The sequence below is a fragment of the Mustela nivalis genome (genome assembly GCF_964662115.1).
Source record: "Mustela nivalis genome assembly, chromosome: 18".
Taxonomy (NCBI): domain Eukaryota; kingdom Metazoa; phylum Chordata; class Mammalia; order Carnivora; family Mustelidae; genus Mustela; species Mustela nivalis.
In genome coordinates, this window is record NC_139037.1 from 28,773,591 (window position 1) to 28,795,792 (window position 22,202).

The window sequence follows — 22,202 nt, forward strand, 5'->3', positions numbered from 1 at the left end:
GACTTGTTTAAAGTTGTTCACATGAGTCCATGTTTCTGTCTTAATCCTCCAGGAGAACATAAGCTCAACAGGGCAGAAATCCAGCCACCTTTGTACGCCACCGCGATCCTGGTACCCAGCACGTGGCGGGTCACACGGGGGCACACAATCAGTGCGTGGTGAGGAGTGGGTGAGCCTGCCGGATCGCATGTGGTGCATTCCAAAGGCCACAGGGGCTCAGTGCCAGGCTCATGCCCTCCCTGGATATAGCCTCGGCGTCTGTCCCACGGCCATTCACCGACTTCTTTGCCTTTCCCCTCCCAGCGACATCGTGAAACTTACATGGTTTGCCCTTTCAGCCCACTTTACAGGAAGAGGATATCCTGCAGAAATTAAAGAAAGGTGGGATGTTTAACAAAACCCCATAAATAAGCCCCTGGCAGGCCTTGGTGACTCCTCCTGCCACTAGGTCCAAATGTCATGTTTTATTTCCAGTCGATGGTCAGAAAGGGAAATCGCTTACGGAATGCCCAACCCCCAGCTGCATTCCCCAACGCCACTGCACAGTGTCCTGAAAACGATTCGGCCAACCAGCAATATCTACCAAAGCCAAACATATGCACATCCCATAGGGATGCACCCAGCAAAAATGAAGCTATATGTCCATCAAAAGGCATGTACCAGAATGTTCCTAGCAGTGCTGTTCATGAAAATGACCCAAATTCCCATCAGCAGTAAAGCAGATAAACTGTAAGTGAAACACCATTCCATAATGAGAACAAACCTTCTTTAACCCCAAGACACAATGTAACATTGAGCCAAAGATTCCAGAAACAGGGTACACCCTGCATGATTCTGTTTGCATCAAACATAAAACTAGGCGAAACTAACCTCTGTAGTTGGGAGTCTGGCTAGGGGGCACCCTTGGAGGTGTTGGGGTGACTAGGAGACCCAGGGGTTCGTGAGGGGCGGTCACCTTCTGTTTCTGGGTCTGGGTGCTGGTTACCTGGGTGTTTTCACTTTGTGAAAGTCAATGCACTCCACACTTAGGTTACTTGCATTTCATGGATGTAGATTACTCTTAGATAAGAAAAGTTTTTATTGAAACAGGGGGAAACTCTGGGGTGCCCCTAGGGGACTCATTCGGTTGAGCATCCGACTCTCATTTCCACTCGGGTCATGAGCTCAGGGTCGCGAGATCAAGCCCCGGAGCTGGGTTCCATGCTCAGCGGGAGTGTGCTTGACTCTGACTGTCCCCCACTCACATGCATGTGCACTCTCTCTTGCAAATAAATAAATCTTTAAAAAAAAAAAAAAAAAGGAAAGAAAGAAAGAGAAAGGGAAATCCCTAAATGGCCAACAAAGCAGGAGTTTTATATATTAGCTGTTCACAGTGGTTAAGAGTTGGGGCTCACTCTGGGGCTGGAGGCTTGAGTGTGAATCATGATTGTGTGTTTACCACCTGTGCTATCTCAGGCAAGTTATTTGACCTCTCTATGCCTCACTTCTCTTCCTCTGTAAAATGGGAGAAACAGAGGTCCCTAGCTCATCATATTGTTTTGAGGTTTAAATGGGGTCGGATTTGTAAAGGCCATAGGCAGTGTTCCATGTGCATTACCGTTTACGGTTGGGAGTATGATGGCAGGGGTCATAGAGTATCCACACATCATAATACAGGGGAAAGATAGCTTTAAAAATATGTTGCATGCATAACTATGCACTTAAGTGCTTCCTTATGCTTTCTGAGCACTTTGCATGGATGAAGTCATTCATTTGTCCTCACAGCATTTTACAGATGGGTAAACTGAGGCACAGAGTGGCCCAAGTCCCTTTCCCAAGATTCCCTAGAGAGGAAGAGGTAGAGCTACGATGTGAGCCCATACTTTGTCCCAGCAAGCCAGGGGACCCTGGAACCTGGATTATACTCCACGCTTCTGTCTCGCCCACACGTGGAAGACCCATTTAAGGTGGAAACAATGGGTTGCCACTGGTGCCCAAGGAGCCAATAAACAATCCTCCCAGCCAGCTTACTGAGGACAAGGACGCAGAAGCTCTCAGAATTGTGTGTGGGTCAGAGGCAGGTGAGTCTGTGGATCTGGGAAGAAGAAAGGAATAGTTACCCAATTAAGAGTTCACGTTCAGGAGTAAACCCCCAAATGCAGATGGCACAGGATGGTAGGAACGCCTCACGAGCCTGGGTTGATTTTTTTTTTTTTTCTCCTTCCTTCTTCCTCAAAGCTGTGAGGAGCTGGAGAGAAGGAGGGAGCTGAGAGCCCACACATTTCCCAGCATGCCAGCCTGTGCCCTGCCGAGCAACCTGACTTGTCTCCTGCTTCGAAACAGCTGGAAAAATGTCAAACTGTCATCAGTGATTAAAGTGGGATTTTCCAAAGGTTTCAAAAATATTTCAGAATTCCAGACCTTCTTCCTCTCGCCGAAGATAAATCCAAGCAGCATTCCCTTAACAGATGCATCATGGAACCTGTTTTCCCAGCTGGTTCTCTTCTCCGGGTTCCCATGGTGGCTGAGGGAAGGCTTAGCCTTTTCTGTACAGTTTCAAGTAGGTCTTCTTGGCTGCTTCAACCAACCATGATGCGCGAGAGCACATGCACGGGCTCCAAGCTCCCCCAGAATACATGCAACTCTGAAATGTAATGATGGTGGACCCATCCACCTCCCTTGCACACCTTCAAGGCACCTGAGGAACGGACCTGTGCCTTGTCCTCCTCTGTGTGCAAGAGAGATTATAACATGTTCAGGGCTCAGTGCCTGTTCAAAAGTTACTTAAGAACGTCAAGACTGCAGGGGCGTTCACGGTGGCTCAGTCGATTAGGCATCCAACTCTTGGTTTGGGTTCAGGTTGTGATCTCAAGGTCATGAGATCGAGCCCCGAGTCAGGCACCGTGCTGAGCATGGAGTCTGGTTGTTCCTCTCACCCTGATCCAACTTGCTCTCTCTCTCACGTAAATAAACAAATAAAATCTTTTTTTAAAAATTTCAAGATTTCAACAGCAGAGCTTAGAGTACCTCTAAGCACAGGGCACCACACAGAGGTCACGTGCCTATGAGACCAGTGCTATCCATACAGGAGCCTAGTCTGTGTGCAAAAAACAGTTACTGGATGTCCATCCGTCTTGCCATTGTCAGGATGCCCTCTGAGCTTACTCCTTTGGCCCTGGGGATTTAATCATTTCTTTTTTAAACATTTGCTGAGTGCTCACTAGGTACGAGGCATCGTTCTCAGCACTTCCCACGTGTTAGCTTATCCCCATGAAAATGCCATGCTCACTAGGTACGAGGCATCGTTCTCAGCACTTCCCACGTGTTAGCTTATCCCCATGAAAATGCCATCTGCATTTGGGGGTTTACTCCTGAACGTGAACTCTTAATTGGGTAACTATTCCTTTCTTCTTCCCAGATCCACAGACTCACCTGCCTCTGACCCACACACAATTCTGAGGTCGGAAGTCTTCCCATGGAGGAAGAAGAGAGGCACAGAGAACCGAGTCACTAGCCAGAAGTCCACCCAGAGGTTCCTGCTTTAGGCCCTCCTGCCAAGTTAGAATTTGATTTTCCTCTGAAAGCAAAGACCCACATCTTACTCCCCTTGGCCTCCCCTCCCTGGTCCATCCTGGAAAGGGGCAGACATTCAATGTATGCCTGCAGATTTCATCATGGACAGCACTGCTGGTCATCTCTTCCAGCCCAGGCCTGAGGTCTGGCCCTGGAGAGGAGCAATAATTTGCTTTCCTCTTCCATGCTCCAAGACCAAGGTGGAGGAAAGGCTGGTGGGAATAGGTCCGGGGTTTGTCCTAGAGTAACATGGGAACTGACCAATCAGAGTGGCCCCCAGGAGCTGGGGTGGTCCTTGCTGTGCCATGCCTTAAGCTCTTCCGTCACTGGGTCATTGGACCAGGGAGAAGACTGGAGAGCTGGGGCAGCAGGAAAGTTCTAGGAACTTAAGAGTAAGGCAATAGAAATGTTGCCATATTTTGACCACCAACAAACCATGCATATACCGACCAGCTGGATACCTGCCTGCTTTCTGCTCACTTCCCCCATGACAACAGCCTTCCATGGTGGTCCAGAGAGTGCACTGCTAAGTCTAATCTCTAAAAGCCAATTTAAATCCACAAACATTTGGCACAACTACAGGGTGCCAGAGACAGAGGGAGTGTCTGAAGGGACAGTAGACAAAGGACTGAAAAATAGCATTCTGGAGTATGATTGACACTGGGCCTGGCACACAGTAGATGCTCAGTTAATACCTCATAAAATGAGCTACACTGAAATCAGAAGCCCTACCCCCAAGACATCCAAACCTGTTTAGAACCCACTGCTCTCGATATGCAAGGCTTTGTAGTAGTTACCTATGTCTCCTATGTCTAAGTAACAATTATCCTAAAACACAGCAGTTTAAAACAGGGATCAGCAAACTTTTCCTTAAAGGGCCAGAGAGTAGATACCTTAGACTCGTGGGCCATATGACCTCCATTGCCACTAGTGAACAGCTCCTACTGATGGAGCAGGAAAGTAGCCAGAGACAATATGTACACTAATGGTCATTTCTCTGTTCCAATAAAACTTTATTTACAAAAACAGATGGCTGGCCCACAGGCTCTGGTCTGCCCACTCCCAGCTTCAAACAACAAACATTTATTATTTCAGTTGTTGTGAGTCAGGAATCCAGGTGCAGCTTAGCTCATGCTGGTGGCCCAGCGGTTCTCGTGAGGTTGCAGATGAGTGATCAGCCAGGACCAGAAAATCTGCTTCCGTGCTCACCCACAAGGCTGCTGTTAGACCTCAGTTCCTTGCCATATGGGCCTCCCACAATGTGGGAGCTATTTCTGTGTGAGAGAGAGTCACAAAGTGCCCGAGACAGAAGCCACAGTCCTTTTATAACCTGCTGTAATCTCAGAAGTGGCATCTCATCATTTATGCTGTATTTTATTTGGTAAAAGTAAACCAGTAAGTGTAGCCCACACTCAAAGGGAGGTGTCTCCATGGGGACAGGAGCTGGGGATAGCTGGGGGTCAAGTTGGAGGCTGGAGGCTACAATCATTCAAGTTGTCATTCATACAGTAAATGTGCTTTGCCTGTCTACACCTGCTGTACACTGTGCTCGGGGCAAGCACTGGGAATACAGTGGAGACAAGACACACACAGGCCCCCACTCTTCCCAGCACTGCCAGTGTATATTTTTCTTAGAACTGACCCTGTTATAATAAAAGAGAAAGAGAAACGTAACAAGAAAAGAAAAAGCAAAAATAACAACAACGACAATAATAATAATTGAGAAAGATCACTGTATAATAAAAAAGATTTCCAAGAACTCATAAATCTAACTCAACTAACAGTCCCTATAATAGAGCTCAAAAACCCAAATGGCTGCTGGAGCCAGACAGACCTCATGAAAACATGAAGACTCCCCCATTTGGAGAGCAAATGTGCCCAACAGAGAACCTAGGTCCCATCTCAAGGGACCTACTACCCCATTCAAGCCCAACCTATTAGGATCTGCTGGAAATTGGGCCCTGTGCTGTCACAGGTGATTTTTTGAGAAAGTCGTGGCATTGGGATTTTATGGTGCATCTCCTAGCTTGTTAAATATGAGCAATGGTGAGAGACGGTGTCTCCCTTTGTCTATTCTCCATCTCAGCTAGGTTTCTCCCAGTGTCAGGTCCTAAGGCAAAACCATCCATGCAGTGAGTTTATAGGGCAAGTGAGTCCAGAGAGCAAGAACAGGGAGTGAAGGGGGAAGAAGGAAAGCCACCCAAAGACGTCCTCTGGGGTTGACCGTTGCTACCGGAGCTAGATGCTTCTAGAACCTTCTGAGGCACCTACGCTGTGCCTCTTAGAGCTGCCTCCTCCAGAACGGAAGAGGAAACATTTAGCAGCCCACTTCCTCCCCCTTGGTCAAGAGAGGCCCCGTAGGTAGGTATTCATTCCTCTGTGCTCCTGGGGGCACATGTGTGGGTGCCCGCCAGTTGCTGCTAGCATCCCAGGCCAATACATCAGAGAAGCAAGAGGTACATTGTGGAGGCTGCCATGGGAACCTGCTCATGCTTGTCCAAGCAGTGGCCACTATAGGGTATGGCTGAACATGTCTGAAGTGGGCACAAGACCCTGTACCATAAAGTGTTCTGCCCTACAGTGGGTGTGTGCAGCCTCTTGGGGTTGAAGTCAAGCTTGGCCACGTGATCGCTCCGGCCAATGAAATGTGAGCAGAAGTAGCACCGCTCTGTTCCAAGCATTTGCTTCCAGAACCAGTATGTGATTCCCTGCACTCTCTTATCTCCAATATGGCGTGCGGCAACACCCCAGATGGGAACTGCCCTGTCACCCTGGTCCTGGAGTTAAGACTGAAGACATCACAGTCAGGGCCATAGCCAAGAGCAAGGAGCCTGGATGGTTATTCACCAGTAAAGTTTGGGGATTGCTTGTTGGCTACTGCAGCAGAGCCCTGCCTAACCTGACTGATGCAACAACCAAGGCTAAAAGGAATTTGAAAAAAATGCAAGAGGATCAAAGCATGTAGGCTTTCTGCCCAGGACATCATTGTGCAACTTCTGTCTTAGGAGAAAAAAAATTCGAGCTTCGTAAGTGAACTGATGGGTTCCTCGAAGTCCACTTTGCAAGCTGTGGGTTCAGGGAATGGAGGTCCCTGCTATATACCAGGACACCACCAGCTGATAAGAAGGCTTATGGAGCTGGCCTTGCTCCAAGTTCTTCATGCTAACAAGCACACAGAGATGATGAGCTGGACATGCCAAGCAGAAATGATGGGAAGACTTTGGGCCTAAGGGAGTACATGGGGTTGGAAAGTAGAAAGGAGGCATCAAGCTGAAGGGCTGAATTTTATGGTCTCTCCCTCCACTGAGGAGAGAAAGGGGCAGAGACTCCCATATTCACTTGCTGTAAGTTTGGCAGGGCTTCCCAGATCAGAGTCTTGAGTTCTGCAACATTATCAATTAAATGTCAGCCTGCAGACTGAGTATGAAACAACTGAACACAGACAGGGAGCTCTTTCCTTGCCACAGGGCCTTTGCACATGCTGTTCCTTCTATTGAGAACACCATGCAATGGAAATATAATATGAGCCACACAGGCAATCTTAAATTTTCTAGTACCCACTTTTAGAAAAGATAAGCAGGTGAAACTAATTCTAATCCCATCTTTACTTAACAATATATCAAAAATCTCACTTCAACATGCCATCAATGCTGAAAACTGAAGGAGACATTTTACATCCTTTCTTTTCATACTAAATCTTTGAAACCTGGTGGACGTTTTACACTTTCTGTATATCTGAGATTGGACCAGCTGCATTTCAAGTGTTCTTTAGTCACATGTGGCTAGTGGCTACTGTATTGGACAAAGCATCTTGAAAATACACTTTCCCCACCCCGATTTTTCTCAAATAGTTTCATCTCAGCTAAAACACTACCTCCTCAAAGATCTGCGATTGTGCTGTCTATAGGATAAGCTCTCCTATCCCTATCACATCACTGTCTATGTTCATTTCCCTGTTTAACAGGCGAGATGGCTTTAAACAACAGAAATTTCTTCCCCCGTGGTTCTGAAGCCTGGATGTCTGAAATGTGACTGGGCTATGCATACTCTCACTGAAGGCTCTCAAGGATAATTCTTTCTTGCCTCTTTCTAGCATTCGGTGACTATCTGCAATCTTCGGCATCCCCTGGCCTATAGATGCGTGGCTCCAATCTTTGACTTGGTCTTCACGTGGCTTCTCTCTCTGTCTCTTTCTCTGTGTCTTTTCTCCTCTTCTTATAAGATCACTAGTCTTACTGGACTAAGAACCCACTCCACTCCACTCCTCTAGGAGATAAAAATCCAGCATACAGTTGCATTTTAACGAATTATATTTGCAATGGTTTTATTTCCAAATAAAGTCACATTCTGAGGTTCTGGGAACAACATGAATTTGGAGAAGACACTAGACGACCGGGCACAGCTTGTATTATTGTGTTGCTTTATAATACTTGATGCTCTCCTGATTCTTCCTGCTTGCTTTCCTGTGTAGCCGTCAATGCCCACTAAAATGTAAGCTTCATGCGAACGGCTAGCTCATCAATCTGTTGCGTGCACTTAGCATTGTTTCTAGACCACAGGAAACACTCAATAAACATTTGCTGCAAAGAGAAATGGAGACAGAAAAAAGGAGAGAAGAAACAGACTTTCTGGTTTGATTTTTTGTGAGAGGGGAGGGGCACAGGGAGAGGGAGAGAATCTTCAAGGAGACTCTGTGCCCAGCATGGAGCCCCATGCAGGACTGGATCTCACCATCCCTGAGATCAGGACCTGAGCTAAAATCAAGGGCCAGGTGCTTAATTGCCCGAGCCACCCAGGTGCCCCTGATTTGATATTTTTAAGACAGTGCATGGGAATCTAGAAAGGGCTGTTGCAAAGGAGGTCTCCTGCAAATGGTTGTTTGGGGACAAGCCTTTCTGTTCTCTTCCCAGAAGACTTAGAACAGACCCGGCTCCTGCTCTTTGACAACCTCTCAGAGCTATTCATTGCCATATCTCCTAGAAACCTGCCCTCAACCTCCCCGCACTGTGGAAAATCAGCTGCCCCCGCTAACCAGGACAGTGGGAGAGAGCAAAGGGGAAAAGGAACCCTTGAGACTCCTGCCCAGGTCATGTCTCATGTCGCTTTTTTTCTCTTTGGAGGAGAAGTGTCTGTCTGCCAAAAAGTGTCCAGTTCTCACAACTGAGGATGAAGACCATGCCAGCAACCCACAGCCTAGAGGTCATTGCCAGGAGTGGGCTAGGTGGGGATGGGAGCACACCGGAGCGTGTCCAAGTAGACGGACGGGCAGCAGTCATGAACTCTTAGTGACTGTGCTCACAAAGGAGAAGCTTGTGTTTCTCAGCCCTCCAGTTTTTCAAACAGAGATCTAGATATTTTTAATAAAATCCCCTAATTAGCAAGTGTTGGCAAGCAATTCAAGTTTTGAAAAACTCAATGGAGGCCAACCTCACCGCTCCCTCCCCTCCCCCCAAAAAATGCCTTTGGCCAGAGGTCACCCTTGATTCTCAATTTCCAAACAATGTGGACCTGAGCAAGATGGAACTCTGGTCTATAGACTCATACACAGAAAACTTGACCAAAAGAGGGAAGGAACAGGTTCAAATACCTAGGCAAACCAGAACACCTTCTCCCCTTTGCCAAGCAGAGATAATGCATCCTTGATCCAGGTCCCCTCCAAATATTTGCATGAAGTATAAGGATTAAGGTCAAGGGAAAGCCCAATAGCCTGGCTGCCCTTTTTCTTCCCTGCCCTTTTCCAGGGACTACTCTTTGAATATCTCCCATCCAAACTCCCAGCACCACCCCCCTTAAGTCCCCAGAAGAACCTGATCTTCCTCCCAGAGGGATCATAGTCAAAAAATATCAGATGCGTGTCCAGTCTGGTCTTGCCAAGCTCTCTGAGCCTCAGTTTCCCCAACACTAAGATAAGGGCTATGTCATACCGCTGCTTTGTGCAAATTGGAGAAAGGCACTTTTCTTCTAGTGCTGCCCTAAACCAAGGCACCAACTTGTTGAGTGCAAGACTGGACTTCGGGACCCTCTTAGCCCCTCAGCTGGGTGTTTTGGTTCAGTGAACAGCCTGCACAACCATACATGGCCACCATGGATAGTCTCTTCTTTATAGATCTTATATGTGATACTGTTTAACACACATTATTTGTGATAATGCTTTACACAATTATTTGGTAACTAATAATAACTCGACTTTTTTATCCTAATTTTTTAAATATACTTTTCAACAAAGAGTATGTGTCTACGTTAGTAAACCCTAAACCAGTGAAGCTTTTAGGGTCCTCATTATGATCTCAGGTGTCTTGGAGACAGAGAGTTAACACTGTTGAATAACTAGAAGCATTGCCTTTTCAAATCTCTCATTTCTTCTGGAAAAGATGCAGTGTTTAATACTTCCAACCCCTGCTAATGATTACACACACGCAGGTCCTCGAGAAGCCATTCCCAAGCTAGCAACATGGTTCAAATGTTTTAGATTGCTTGGTTTTAGTTGTTTTTTATCTTTTCCCATTTCCCTTTATGGTGAGTTAGAGCTATTTTCAATGTACAGTAGCAGTATCAGGTTTTCTTTCCAAAAACATGTATGTAAGTATTTAAAATGAGTCAACCTAAGGAAAAATGTTAAACAAATAATAGAGGTGGTAGTGGAGGGTTTGAAGTTTGGGAAACCCGACACCACCCAATTCCAGACAAGACCAGATCTTGATGTTTTCTCAGCTTTCCCGGGTTTGAAGTTGGGAGGAGAATGGGGGATTAGTGCAAATGTCTAACACCCAGAGGTTCCCAACTCCCGCTGCGCCTGGAGCTGGGGATCTCTGCCCTTCTGGGTTTCCAGCAGTGGCTTCCCTCCGAGCTCAATTCTTCAAGAGTTTGACCCCTGGAAGCTGCAGGCTTTCATAACCTTTCCCTTCTCTGAGTGGCATGCCTGGGTCTTGTCTCTTGAGCTCCCCGGACCTTCTCAGGGAGTGACATGCCCCTCTAGAATGACTGGATCCTCCAGGTTGGCCCCAGGGAGGCTGCGCCCAGGCTGAGTCTCCTGCGGACAACCCAGGGGCCTGAGCGCAACCTGTCCCCGCCCTAAGCGAGGGCCGCTGCGCCCTCCCAGATGAAGGAGTGAGCGGAGCCTTACACAATGCGGCTGTGTTTGATCCCGCGACGTGTCACTCAGAATTCGCAAACAATTTATGGCCATTAGACGTCGTTGTCAGGCACTAATTTCCTGGTGGCGCTCCATCAGAGGCTTCGAAATATCAGGGGAGGGGGCTCAGAGGCCCATGGGCTGGGGGCGCCAGGGAACCGTAGTGAGCCAGGCGGGGGTTCCCATAACGAGGCTTTAATGAGGGGAGCGCGGCCGGCCTTTGTGGAGAAGCCCAAGGAGGCGGCGGCCTAGCCGCGCGCTCCGAGAGGTCACTTCCTCCCCGGGGCCCGAGCACCCGCCATCCCGTTGAGGTCCAGCTGCGGCCACAAGGCCCAGTGCCCATTGCGGGCTCTCTGGGGCCCTCGCCACCCTTGCCGGCTCGGAATTGAGGCCGGAAACGCAGTCTTTTCCATGCAACAATGCAAACGCGCTCATTACCATCTCCTCAATATGCATGAAGAAATTGCGCGAGGCTGTCCGAGCCCCATCACCGGGCTCTGGCCTCAGCATCCAATAAGGCGACATATTCATCTCCCAAGATGGATGAGGAGGGGGCACCGCGGGGAAGGCAGATCCACGGGGTGGGGGTAGGGGTCGGGGTGGGGGTGGGGGTGGGGGTGGGGGGGCGAGGGGACACGTCCTGGAGAGAAAGAGAAGAGAAAAAATACACGCAGAGGAGAACCTGAGAGACAGACCAAGAAACCGGAGAAGCACATAGACTGGGATGAAAGAGAGAAGGAAAGACAGAAGGAGAATTGGGGGGTGAAGGAGAGGGTCCGCCGCCGAGGTAGAGAGATAAAAAGAGGCAAAACCAGGGCAGAGGGAAGGAGCCACTGCAGAATGGTCCAGAGGAACAAATAAAACAACGAACGAGGGGAGCGGAGGAAAGAGAAGGAAAATGAATGACTTAGAAATCGAATACCTAGAAAGTGGGAGAGACAGACAGACGGGGAGTGAAAAACAAAGGAGAGGGAGGCAGTGAAACTGCTCAAGTCAGGTGGAAAAAGGATGATCGTGGAGAGGTAAAGAAAAATCAGATCACTTGCGCAGAGGGCCAGGTTTTCGATCCCAGCCATCCTGGGCGCGGCGAGTCGTGGGCCCCTCGGAGCCCCGGGGGCGCGGGCCAGGAGGACTGGGGACGCGCGAGGGCGCAGCGGGGAGCCAGGGGCAGTGGGCCGGCCTCGCGCCCCTCCTGGGGCCGCCGGGCCGGCTCCAGGGCGCCCGGGACTAACTCCCGGCCCCACTGCACGCGTCGCGGCCCGCAGCTGCCGCAGCCGGCCGGGCGGCCTCTCCCCCGCCGAGAGCAAAGTTGGCAAAGTTTCTCCCAAAGTTTCCCCGACGCTTCTCGGGACCCAGGGACCGATCTCAAGGCCCTGGCGACCGGTGGGGAGCCGCAACCCCTTTCCCGGGCGGCTCTGCAGGCCGCCGGCCCGTGCCTCCTGGGATCCCCGGGGTCCGAATTCCGGTCTGATGCAAATCCCTCCCGGTGCGGACGCCAGGCCACGCACTCCGGCGTCCGCAGGGCTGCTAATAGCGGAGAGAGAGAATGCGGAAGAGGGAGAGAGAGGGAGAGAGAGAGAAGAAAAAAATATTCTCAGCTCAATTTAAGTCTCATGGAAAGGGCTTACAACTGTAATTAAATCATTAAATTCTTGTCTACGCTTCACAGAGCGGAGAGAAATTAACTTCCCACCAACCTCATTTTCTATTTGAACATGAAATAATGATTTTCTGCCCGTCTAATTACAAAGCCAACATCTGATCAAGCCAGCATCCAGAGGGGATTATCGCATGCACGAGTATTAGACCTCATTACCAGCTTGAGTGCAAAATTATTACATCTTGTAATTGGATGGTGAGATTTATATACAGATCGGCCCGGTTTCTGTAAGATTGTAATTACAAGCTTCGTTGGTTAGCTACTTATCAGAACTTTGCAGGAAAACAAAACAAATGACTGAGGAAAACGAGCATTTCATTAACCTGTAACCCGAGCGCGGGGGGGAGGGAGCGGTGGGAGCGAGCGCCGCGGCGTCTGCAGGAAGCGGAGGGATCGGCGGCCGCACTGCAGCCCGGGGACTTCGGTTCTGGGAGGGAAGGACAGAAGACCGGCCTCGGCGGGGAGACCTAGGGCTGCAGCGGCGCCCCCCGACGGGGACGCTAGCGCACCGTGAGCCTGGGCGAGGAGAGGGCAGAAAGGGGGCCTGGTGGCTAGCGGTTCGCGTGCAGTGGTTGGCGCTGCCCCTGAACCTGGCGGGCCGCCGGCTCTGGGCAGACGTCGGGCCGAGCGGCACCAGGTGCGAGTCCAGCGAGCGCTGCTGTGTGCACCAAACGTGTGCTATGGTCACCCTCTCCGTACACTGCCACACTCGGGGCCACGTAGAGAGAGCGTCTACAGCAAGCCTCCGAAGCGTTGTGTGTGCGCTGGGGACGTTGGAAGAAGGAGAAAAGACGGAGAAGCTTTTGTGTGCGGCGCGTTTTTGCGCGCATGACTTACACAAATCAACTTCCCGTGCACCTGCTTCTCCTCCCTGTGTGAGTGTCAAACTTTGACGTCCTCCCTTGGATTAGAAATCTCTGGAAATGGTTCGGCTGTCCTCGAACTCGAGAGTGCAGTCCGGGGCCGGGTTCTACTGGCCCGGTCGAGTTGCGGAGCTAGTGCCAACGTCGGGGCTCGGCCGCCTAGGACGCTGAGTCCCGAAGTAAAGCGCGGACCTCCCGGGCCAGGGCTGATCTCTGCGGGACGCTAGGGTAGCGGAAAGGCCACTTCTGCTCGGGACCTGGGACGCCGGGAGGGACCTGATTAATCGAGGTTCTTGGGTACGCGAATGGGTTTGGGGGTTCTCCTTTTGGGTCATGGGAGCCCTCGGACCTGCGTGGTTGGTTCACAGATAACCACCTCGCCCCTTCCTTGGCCTCTCTCCCACCTCCCGCAGCTCGACGCAGCCAGGTCGATAGCTGGTTAATGCGGAGGAAGCATCTCCCCGGCTCATGGTTTTGTCTTTTCCTTCAGGAAGAGCTGAGTCTTAAAAAGTGAGCGTTTCATCCGGGCATTTACAGCGCACCCCACAGTCTCCCCACCTCGGGATCTGGCTCTTGGCTCTCTCCATTCCGGTGCCACCATTTGGTGCAAACCTTGGGGTTCAGGGCCGTCGAGGCTCGAGGTCGGACACCTAGGAAGCACTCTGGGAAATAATGGTACCCTCAATTTTGTAACCCCTGGATTTTCCGTGAGAAGGGGACCCCATGATTCCCGAAGCCACTTGGCTGAGAGGTTTAACTGGAAACGAAATCAGGCGCCGGGGAAACATTTCAAAGCCACAGCTTCCCCTGAAATCATCTCCTCTGGGGAGACTCCAGCTATGGCCAACGCCAGGTATCAGGCAGAGAAGCAGGTGGGGAAGGGATATGGGTAAGACCTCGCCCGAATGTGAGAAGGCCGCACGACAGTTTCCCCAATCGAACACCAAACTGGTGGCCCCCAAACTTTCTCTTGTCTCCACCCCGCACACACACACACACACCCCGCAATTTTCCTCTGGAGCCGCTGCCCTGTGCGAAGACCGGTGAATGGAGACGGGGAGTGAGGGGTGGGGTCAAAACTGGCAGTTCATTCCTGAACTGGACCTGCCCAGAGCTGCTTAGACTGGAGAGACACGCGGGCCGAGGCTCTCCGATCCCTCCGCTCTGGTGGAATTCGGATTCAATTCCTCTATCAATCAGCGCGCGGCGGCCAGTTTCCGCCTCACAGCCGGGGCTGGCCACTCCATGACCGAGTTACCGCCCCCGTGCTGTCCCTGGGGCGCTACCGCTGCAGGCCTGGCCTGTGTGTCGGTCGCCGCCGCGGCCTAAAGCTTTTAGCCCGGAGTCGCTGCGACTCCGGGAATTTCAATCCCGCGGTCGGCTGCACGCCTTCATCCGTGAGGGTGGGCGTTAGGATCCTGAGATTTCAGGTTTGATTGAGGAAATATCCCAAAGATAACCAAAAGTCTTGCCTGCCATCCCCACCCGAGACGGTGATAGGATCTCTACAGAAAGAAAACAGTTTGGCACGGTGACCAGGGAGCAGAGGAAGGGGTAGGGAAACGAAGGGTGTCTCCGGACTAAAAATTCCAATATACAAACTTCTCGAAGCGCTCTCGCAAAGTTCCTGGAGCTTCCTCCACCTGGCTCTCTACTCCTCCCCCCACGCCTACCCGCTTAGGACGCCGCTAGGCTCCACATCCCAGCGTAGGGTCTCCAGGGGGTCCACACTGCAGCCCCTGCCGAGGCAGAGCCCGCCATTTCTAATAAGAGGTTCGCACCCGGACACAGGCGCCGTTAAAGTAGCTGATTTCAGGTTTTGGTGCTCTGGGTAGGGGGCTGCTCGCTCCCCTGGGGAATGAGATGGCCTTTGAAGGCTCCACTAGAACGCACCCCCTCGTCCCTCGTACCACTCCTCTAGCTTCTTCCCTACTCCGCTGAGAGTGGCCTGGCATCTAGAGGTGCAAGCCGAAAAGGGGGCCCGGGCCGAGGAAAGCCCCAGCGCCTACGCTGGACCGAGATCCGGTCCCGACCCAGGCCCGGCCCTGGGGCGGGGAGAGAGGTACCGAGGGCCGGGCAGCGGGGAGGGGCGAGCTGACCCAGTACTAACCCGCGTCCCAGCGCCTCCCGCTGCCCCTCCCGGCGCAGGCCGGAGGGGGCGGGCAGGGACTCCAAGCGCCTGGGCTCGCGTCCCCGCCCCGCCCCGCCCAGCGCGCAGTATCCTCCGGGGTGGGCGGCCTCGCCTAGAAGGCGCCCCGGCGATTGGCGACTCGGGAAGGAGACGCGAGGAAAAGTCGAATAAGAGGGCGAGACGTCAGACCCGAGATTTGGGGAAGGGCAGGGGAGGAGGTGAGGGCGGGGACGGACACACAGACACAGCCTCAGACACCGATCCACGGATCCACACCCCCCGCACGGCACCTTAAGTGTCCCCAACTTTAGGCCGCCTGAGCCCAGGGCGCCGCCGAGGCCAGGGGTGGGGGTGGGGGTGGTGGGGGAGTTATGGGACTAGGCAGAGAGATAAAAAGAGAGGAGAAGAAAGAGTGAACGGAGCAGAAAGGGGAGAAGAGAGAAGGAATAGAGAGAACGGAAAAGCAGGAGAGGGAAGAGAGTTTCCGAGAGTCCAGGAGAGTGAAAGAGCCCGAAGGAGCGGAAGCGATCCTAGGGGCAAGAGGAGCGCAGAGAGGGAGGGAAGAGGAAGGGCGAGGAGGGGGAGTGAAAACAAGAGGAGGGCGAAGGAAGCGAGGCGCGACACTGCTCGGGGAGAGGAGGGCAGTGAGGAGCGAGGCGCGGGCAGAGGCTGCTCCGGCTGGCAAGAGGAGGGAGCGCGGCGCAGAGAGGAGGGGCTTGCGGGCCCGTAGAAATGTCAATCAGAGCCCGGAGCCCCGGGAATCTCCGCCAATCTGTTCGGACCTGACCTGGCTCCTCGCCGCCGCCACCGCCGCCGCCGCCGCCGCCGCCGCCGCCGCGGAGCAGATCAATAGGCGAACGCGGAGCGCAGCTCAGCGCGGGAGGCAGCGCGGCCCCAGCCCGGCCCAGCCCCCGATGCGCGCCGGAGCCCGCGGGCGGCGCTGAGCAGGGCGGCCCCGGGGGCCGGGCCCCCTCTCCGTCCGTGCCCCGCGGGCCATCATGTCCTTCCCCCAGCTCGGATACCAGTATATCCGCCCGCTCTACCCACCCGAGCGCCCGGGGGCCGCCAGCGGCGGCGGCAACGCTGGGGCCCGGGGCGGCCCAGGAGCCGGAGCCTCGGAGCTGGCCGCCTCGGGGTCCCTGTCCAACGTGCTCTCCTCTGTGTACGGGGCGCCCTATGCCGCGGCGGCAGCGGCTGCCGCAGCCGCCCAAGGCTACGGTGCCTTTCTGCCCTACGCCGCCGAGCTGCCCATCTTCCCGCAGCTGGTAAGCACCCAGGGAGCCGGGGTGGGGTGGAGGAGGGCTGGAGAGCTGGGGCGCGGGAAGAGGTGAGCGCGCGGGAGTAGATGAGCGCGGCCCAGGCCGGGAGGGTGGAGGCGGCGACGGCTAGGGCTCACCCGCGCTCCCTCCGCGCGTGTCCCTTCCCTCTCCATGTGCGTACAGGGCGCGCAGTACGAGCTGAAAGACAGCCCGGGGGTGCAGCATCCGGCCGCGGCCGCCGCGTTTCCGCACCCGCACCCGGCCTTCTACCCGTATGGCCAGTACCAGTTCGGGGACCCGTCCCGTCCCAAGAACGCCACCCGGGAAAGCACTAGCACGCTCAAGGCCTGGCTCAACGAGCACCGCAAGAACCCCTACCCCACCAAGGGCGAGAAGATCATGCTGGCCATCATCACCAAGATGACCCTCACCCAGGTGTCCACCTGGTTCGCCAACGCGCGCCGGCGCCTCAAGAAAGAGAACAAGATGACTTGGGCGCCCCGCAGCCGCACGGACGAGGAGGGCAACGCCTACGGGAGCGAGCGCGAGGAGGAAGACGAGGAGGAGGACGAAGAAGACAGCAAACGCGAGCTGGAGCTGGAGGAGGAGGAGCTCGTGGGGGAGGAGGAGGACACGGGGGGCGAGGGCCTGGCGGACGACGACGAGGACGAGGAGATCGATTTGGAGAACTTAGACGGCGCGGCCACGGGGCCTGAGCTCGCCTTGGCTGGGGCGGCGCACAGGGACGGCGACCTCGGCCTGAGACCCATTTCAGACTCCAAGAATAGCGACTCGGACGACAGCTCGGAGGGCCTGGAGGAGCGTCCACTGCCGGTGTTGAGTCTGGCCCCAGCGCCACCGCCGGTGGCCGCGGTTCCGCCTTCTCCGCCTTCTCCGCCTGCGGGCCTGGACCCCTGCGCTCCGGCGCCAGCGCCCGCCTCAGCCCTGCAGAAGCCCAAGATCTGGTCCCTGGCCGAGACGGCCACAAGCCCGGACAACCCGCGCCCCTCGCCTCCGGGCGCCGGGGGTTCTCCCCCTGGAGCCGCCGTCGCGCCCCCAGCCCTGCAGCTCTCTCCAGCCGCCGCGGCCGCCGCGGCCCACAGACTCGTCTCGGCGCCTCTGAGCAAGTTCCCCGCTTGGACCAACCGGCCGTTCCCAGGCCCGCCGCCGGGGCCCCGCCCGCACCCGCTCTCCCTGCTCGGCTCGGCCCCTCCACACCTGCTGGGACTTCCCGGAGCCGCGGGCCACCCGGCCGCCGCCGCCGCCGCCGCCTTCGCTCGACCGGCAGAGCCCGAGGGCGGAACAGGTGACTACTGAGCGCTGGGTGCGGAGGGAGGGGGTGGGTTCTGGGGGTCGCCAGGGGGCAGACGGAGATGGGCAGGACCCCGGGGACGCAGGACGCTTACCACCCCGCGCCTGCCTCGAGCGGCCCTGAGTGCTGGAATGGAGCGCTCTAAAGGCCTTCCTTTTTCTTCCCCGCTTCCCTTAGATCGCTGTAGTGCCTTGGAAGTGGAGAAAAAGTTACTCAAGACAGCTTTCCAGCCCGTGCCCAGGCGGTAAGAGACCCCGCGGTAGGGGCAATGGTGGGACAGGCAAGTGGGGGAGGAACGAACGCTGAGGCCCACTCGGCTTTCGGCCCCTGGGGAACGCAGCCGGGACGCGCTTTAACAAGTGTACGAACCCCACAGCCCTCCGTGCCCCCCCCCCCCCGGCCCACAGCCGGCTTGGCCATCCCAGTCCTGGCACCCGGGCACGGCCCAGGGTATGGCGCCGTGGGCGCCGGAGCCCGGCCAGGCCAGCAGGCCCCTGGAGCGGGCGGCGGCTCTGGGACGCCCCTTCAGGGGTCTTCCAGCCGAGACCTCGGGTCTGATGCCTTCCTGCCCTTCTGATAGTTAAACCGGAAGCCCAACATCTGCAGCTGGAACGCAGCTGACACTGAGACACCTCCTAGACCTCCCTGTGGCCTCAGCCCCCGGGTTGGGTCTCCAGGTCCTAGGCAGCGCCGGTGCCTCGCTACTCTTACTACTACCATTGCTTCTCTCTTCCAGGCCCCAGAACCACCTGGATGCCGCGCTGGTCCTCTCGGCTCTCTCCTCGTCTTAGTACTTATTTTTAAAAAATTTTAAATCGTTGTAATAATTGTAAAAAAAAAAATTGCTCTGTATAGTTATGACTTGTAAGCATGTCCGTGTATGAATACCTTAAAAAAAACTAAACAAAAAAAGAAAAAGAAAAAAAAGAAATAAAGCAAGTCCCCCTGAGTCCTCCCCAAGTGGCTTCTGTACCCCACATTAGCTGAGTTTGTGAGGGTTTTTTTTTTTTTTTGGTTTGGTTGATTTTGGGGGGTGGAGTTTCCGTGAGAATAAGCGTGTCTGACTTTTTTTGTATATACAGCAAAATGTACATATGTGTGAACCAAATTGTACAAGAAAGTATCTATTTTTGGCTAAATAAATGAGCTGTTGCCACTTTGACTATAAGCCGCCTGTCTGACCCCCCCCCCAACGATGGATCTATTTGGTTTCTGTTTTATTTTATCCACTCCCCACACCCCCCATGTTTGAAGAGTCTCTGGATCAGCGGAAAGGGAGAATAAGACCATTTTTTCCAAAGAGAGCAGTGAGGGAGGAGACAGAGAAGTGGTGGGCCTGGGCTCGCCCTTGGAGGTGAGGCAGATGCAGACGTCCGGGGGCGCCCATGGGAAAGGACAGAGAAGACTGGGGAAACCGACACGGTGCCCTCCAAGGAGCCTGGGTGATTGGACCCACCCAGCCGGTCCACGGTAGAGCCTATTCTGATAACAAAGCAGAAAGACTCAGAGAAGGGTCTGGAAGCTGAAGGACTAGGGTGGGAAGTTCTCATCTCTCCAGCAACCCCATTCTTAGATAGGCACAACTGAGGTTTGCTCAATCCAAACTCCTTCCAACCTCATTGGCGCCCCTAGACTCTTCCTTCTAGATACAGGGTGTGGGGTGGCAGTGAGTAGGGCGAGGGTATGGAGGAGCCGGCAGCCTAGGGATGCCCATCGTCTCTTCTGGGTGACTGTGCCCAGCCCGAATGGAGAGTGGGGGACCCAGGTCCTGGTAGTATCTGTGCGTCTTGGCACCCCCAGCGGGTTTTTCCCAAGTGCCCTGGAAGGACAGCTTTCTGGGGTCCCGTGGAGGGGAACAGGGGTGTTCCTGGCTGGAGTACCTATGGATCCTGGATTGAGACTCCCCAGCCATCAGGGGGTGGGCTGGCTGGGGGAGGGAGGCAGGAAATTTGGGGCTGGAGCTCCCTCTACAGGACGAAAGCGCCACTAGGCACCTACCTCAGATGGCCTCTCCAGCCAGGGCAGGCCAGGCCCTCCGTGGGCCCCTTCCTAGCTCCCTCCTCAACCCCTTGTCTTCTCTTTCAGTCCGCCAGCCTGGCCCAACTCTGACTTGAACAAGTTGTAGGGAGCACGGGAAGAGTGCCGCCGAAGTGGAGGGACCTTGTTTATACCTCAGTCCCCAGGTTTAGTTGGTAAACTTACAGGGTGGCTGGATATCAGGTGTTTGTCCCCACCCCACCCCCTGGTGGGGGGGCCTGTGGCAGTCCCGCGGGTCCCCTGGGAGGTTTGGAAAGAACTTGCGGACCCAAAGCCATAGAACAAGGCACAGCATGTTCAATTTAGTGTACACTTCTAGGGCCGGCCAGAGCAGGGTAGGTCCTGGAAGGCCCCATCCATGACTCAGGCAGCTCCCCGCATGGCCTCCAGGGAACCCCACAGAACCTGGGTAAACAGGGTGTGGTGGCCCCTAGGGGCAAGGGGGAAAAAGGGTCTGTTGGTGGCCAGTATGAGTTGGCGGCCTTTCCCAGAGCGCTGGTGAAACAGGTTGGTCTCTGAGCAAAGACCTTCCAAGGGAGGCTGCGACTCCCCTCTTGCCCTCCCGCCCCCCCAAGAGGTGGGAGGTGTCTCTCAGGCTCCCTCCCCTTCCAGCTCTTTCAGTGGGGTTCAGACTCCTTCCCAGGTCCCAGAAGCGGGCTGTGGTCCAGCTCAGGCACAGGGCGGCCTGCCACATGGAACGGGCTTCAACTCTCTGGGTCTTAAATGTCAGAGGCCAGGGTTTCAGGGCCAGGCAGAGCCTTCTGCTGTTGGCCTGAGTATCTTCAGGTGGGTGGTCAGCTAGTGCCTTCAGGCTTCATTGTGGCTCAGACCCAGCTCTCCAGTCTCCAGCCTGTGAAACTCTGGGCAGATAACTTCTTTGTGCTCTATTTCCTCATCTGTGAAATGGGAATCATGGTGCCTACCTCGCAGGAGGGGCCGATGAGAGAAAGCAGGTCTGGTGCTGACATGCCCAGGGAAGGGAAATAGCCCTGGTCTTACTAATACACTAATCCAGACTCCCAGACCCCTCTCTTCGCCTCTGGGCACAATTCTGCCCACCCACTCCCCTAGACCATGACAATGAGGTGTGTGGCTTCCAAGCACCTCAGGACCCAGGTCAACCCAGGAAGAAAGGTAAGTCCCCAGACCAGGGCGATCGGGGGAGGGGAGCACAGCAGCAGGCAGACAGCCTTTCCACGTGGAAGGACCACCAACCACCAAGGGAGGACGGAAGGCATCTGTTCACAGGGAGGTGGGTGTGGAGAGGCCAAGCCAAGCTCTGGGAAAGGTCTGACCCGCCCCCTGTCCTTAGTGACTCCCTAGTGTAAACCGTGCAGCCGGCTCACCTCTTCAGACCAGCTCATTCCAGGGATAATGGTCCCCGGATGAGACCAGTTTTGCCCCTACTGGAAGGGTGGGGTGTGGGGGGTGTCAGAGGAAAGCTGGGGGACCTGGGAGTGGCTTCTGTGTCCCACAGAACACATGGGCCCTTCACATGGCCCTATAATGACCCCCGTAAGAGAATGCGATCAAAACGAAAAAGATCCCATGGGCTCTCTAGCCTAAATAGGGCCGAGGAAGCAGCTTTCCTCTCCATTTCACCAGGAACAAGTTCTCTGTCCTCCTCCTCCAGCCATGCCCTCCCCTCCCTCCTTTCAGGGATCCTAGGAAGGGCCCCTGACCACACTTTATTGTGCGGATCTAAAATTTTAAAAAGAAAAAGGAAGCTGGAGGGGTAGGGTTCACACAGAGAGAGAGAGAGAGAGAGAACGAGAATGAGAGAGACTGAAGGAAGCCAGAGAAGAACAAGGACTAAGAGAGAGAGAATATCTGGGAATCCTATCCTGGGTCCTGATTAAGCTTCAATTAGAAATAAAATATGTCAATCACTCCGCCTGGAAGGGGTTCCTGCTGTCGGGGCTGGTTATGCAAAGCACGCCAAGGTGTGTGGGGATAATCAATTAGGTCAGAGGAAGGAGTGTATGTCACTGCTTCCCTCATTAGCTGCATGGAGCTGGAGGGTGGGGGGGGCATCACCGGGCCAGAGAGCCGGAGGAGAATAAAATTATCTCCCTAAGTGATGGCCCACCTCTGGGACTGGGAGAGTCACCATTTCCAATTGAATTTATTTTCATGGGAATACAGGGAGGAGGAAGCAGCGGCAGAGGCTTCCCCCGGAGAGGAGAAGAAAGGGTGCGCCGGCCACCTACCTGTCCCAGGTGAGGAGAGAGGACACCTGCTGAGCAGGTGGTCTCC

General features: G+C 54.3%; 1 protein-coding gene across 1 annotated transcript; it reads left to right on the forward strand.

The window, feature by feature from the left end:
* Nucleotides 1–15,566: 15,566 nt before the first annotated feature.
* IRX3 (iroquois homeobox 3) lies at nucleotides 15,567–19,071 on the forward strand. Its single transcript, XM_082712122.1, has 4 exons — nucleotides 15,567–16,603; nucleotides 16,781–17,903; nucleotides 18,087–18,153; nucleotides 18,646–19,071. The coding sequence occupies exons 1-4, from the start codon at nucleotides 16,337–16,339 to the stop codon at nucleotides 18,698–18,700; spliced, it is 1,512 nt and encodes a 503-aa protein (XP_082568248.1). The 5' UTR covers nucleotides 15,567–16,336; the 3' UTR covers nucleotides 18,701–19,071.
* The last annotated feature ends 3,131 nt before the right edge of the window (nucleotides 19,072–22,202 follow it).

Excerpts from the sequence above, each read along its gene's own strand:
- IRX3 (XM_082712122.1), top strand. The coding sequence starts at position 16,337 with ATGTCCTTCCCCCAGCTCGGATACCAGTATATCCGCCCGCTCTACCCA. Across the intron at positions 17,904-18,086 it reads AGAGCCCGAGGGCGGAACAG|ATCGCTGTAGTGCCTTGGAA; the intron begins GTGACTACTGAG and ends CGCTTCCCTTAG. Across the intron at positions 18,154-18,645 it reads TTCCAGCCCGTGCCCAGGCG|GCCCCAGAACCACCTGGATG; the intron begins GTAAGAGACCCC and ends TCTCTCTTCCAG.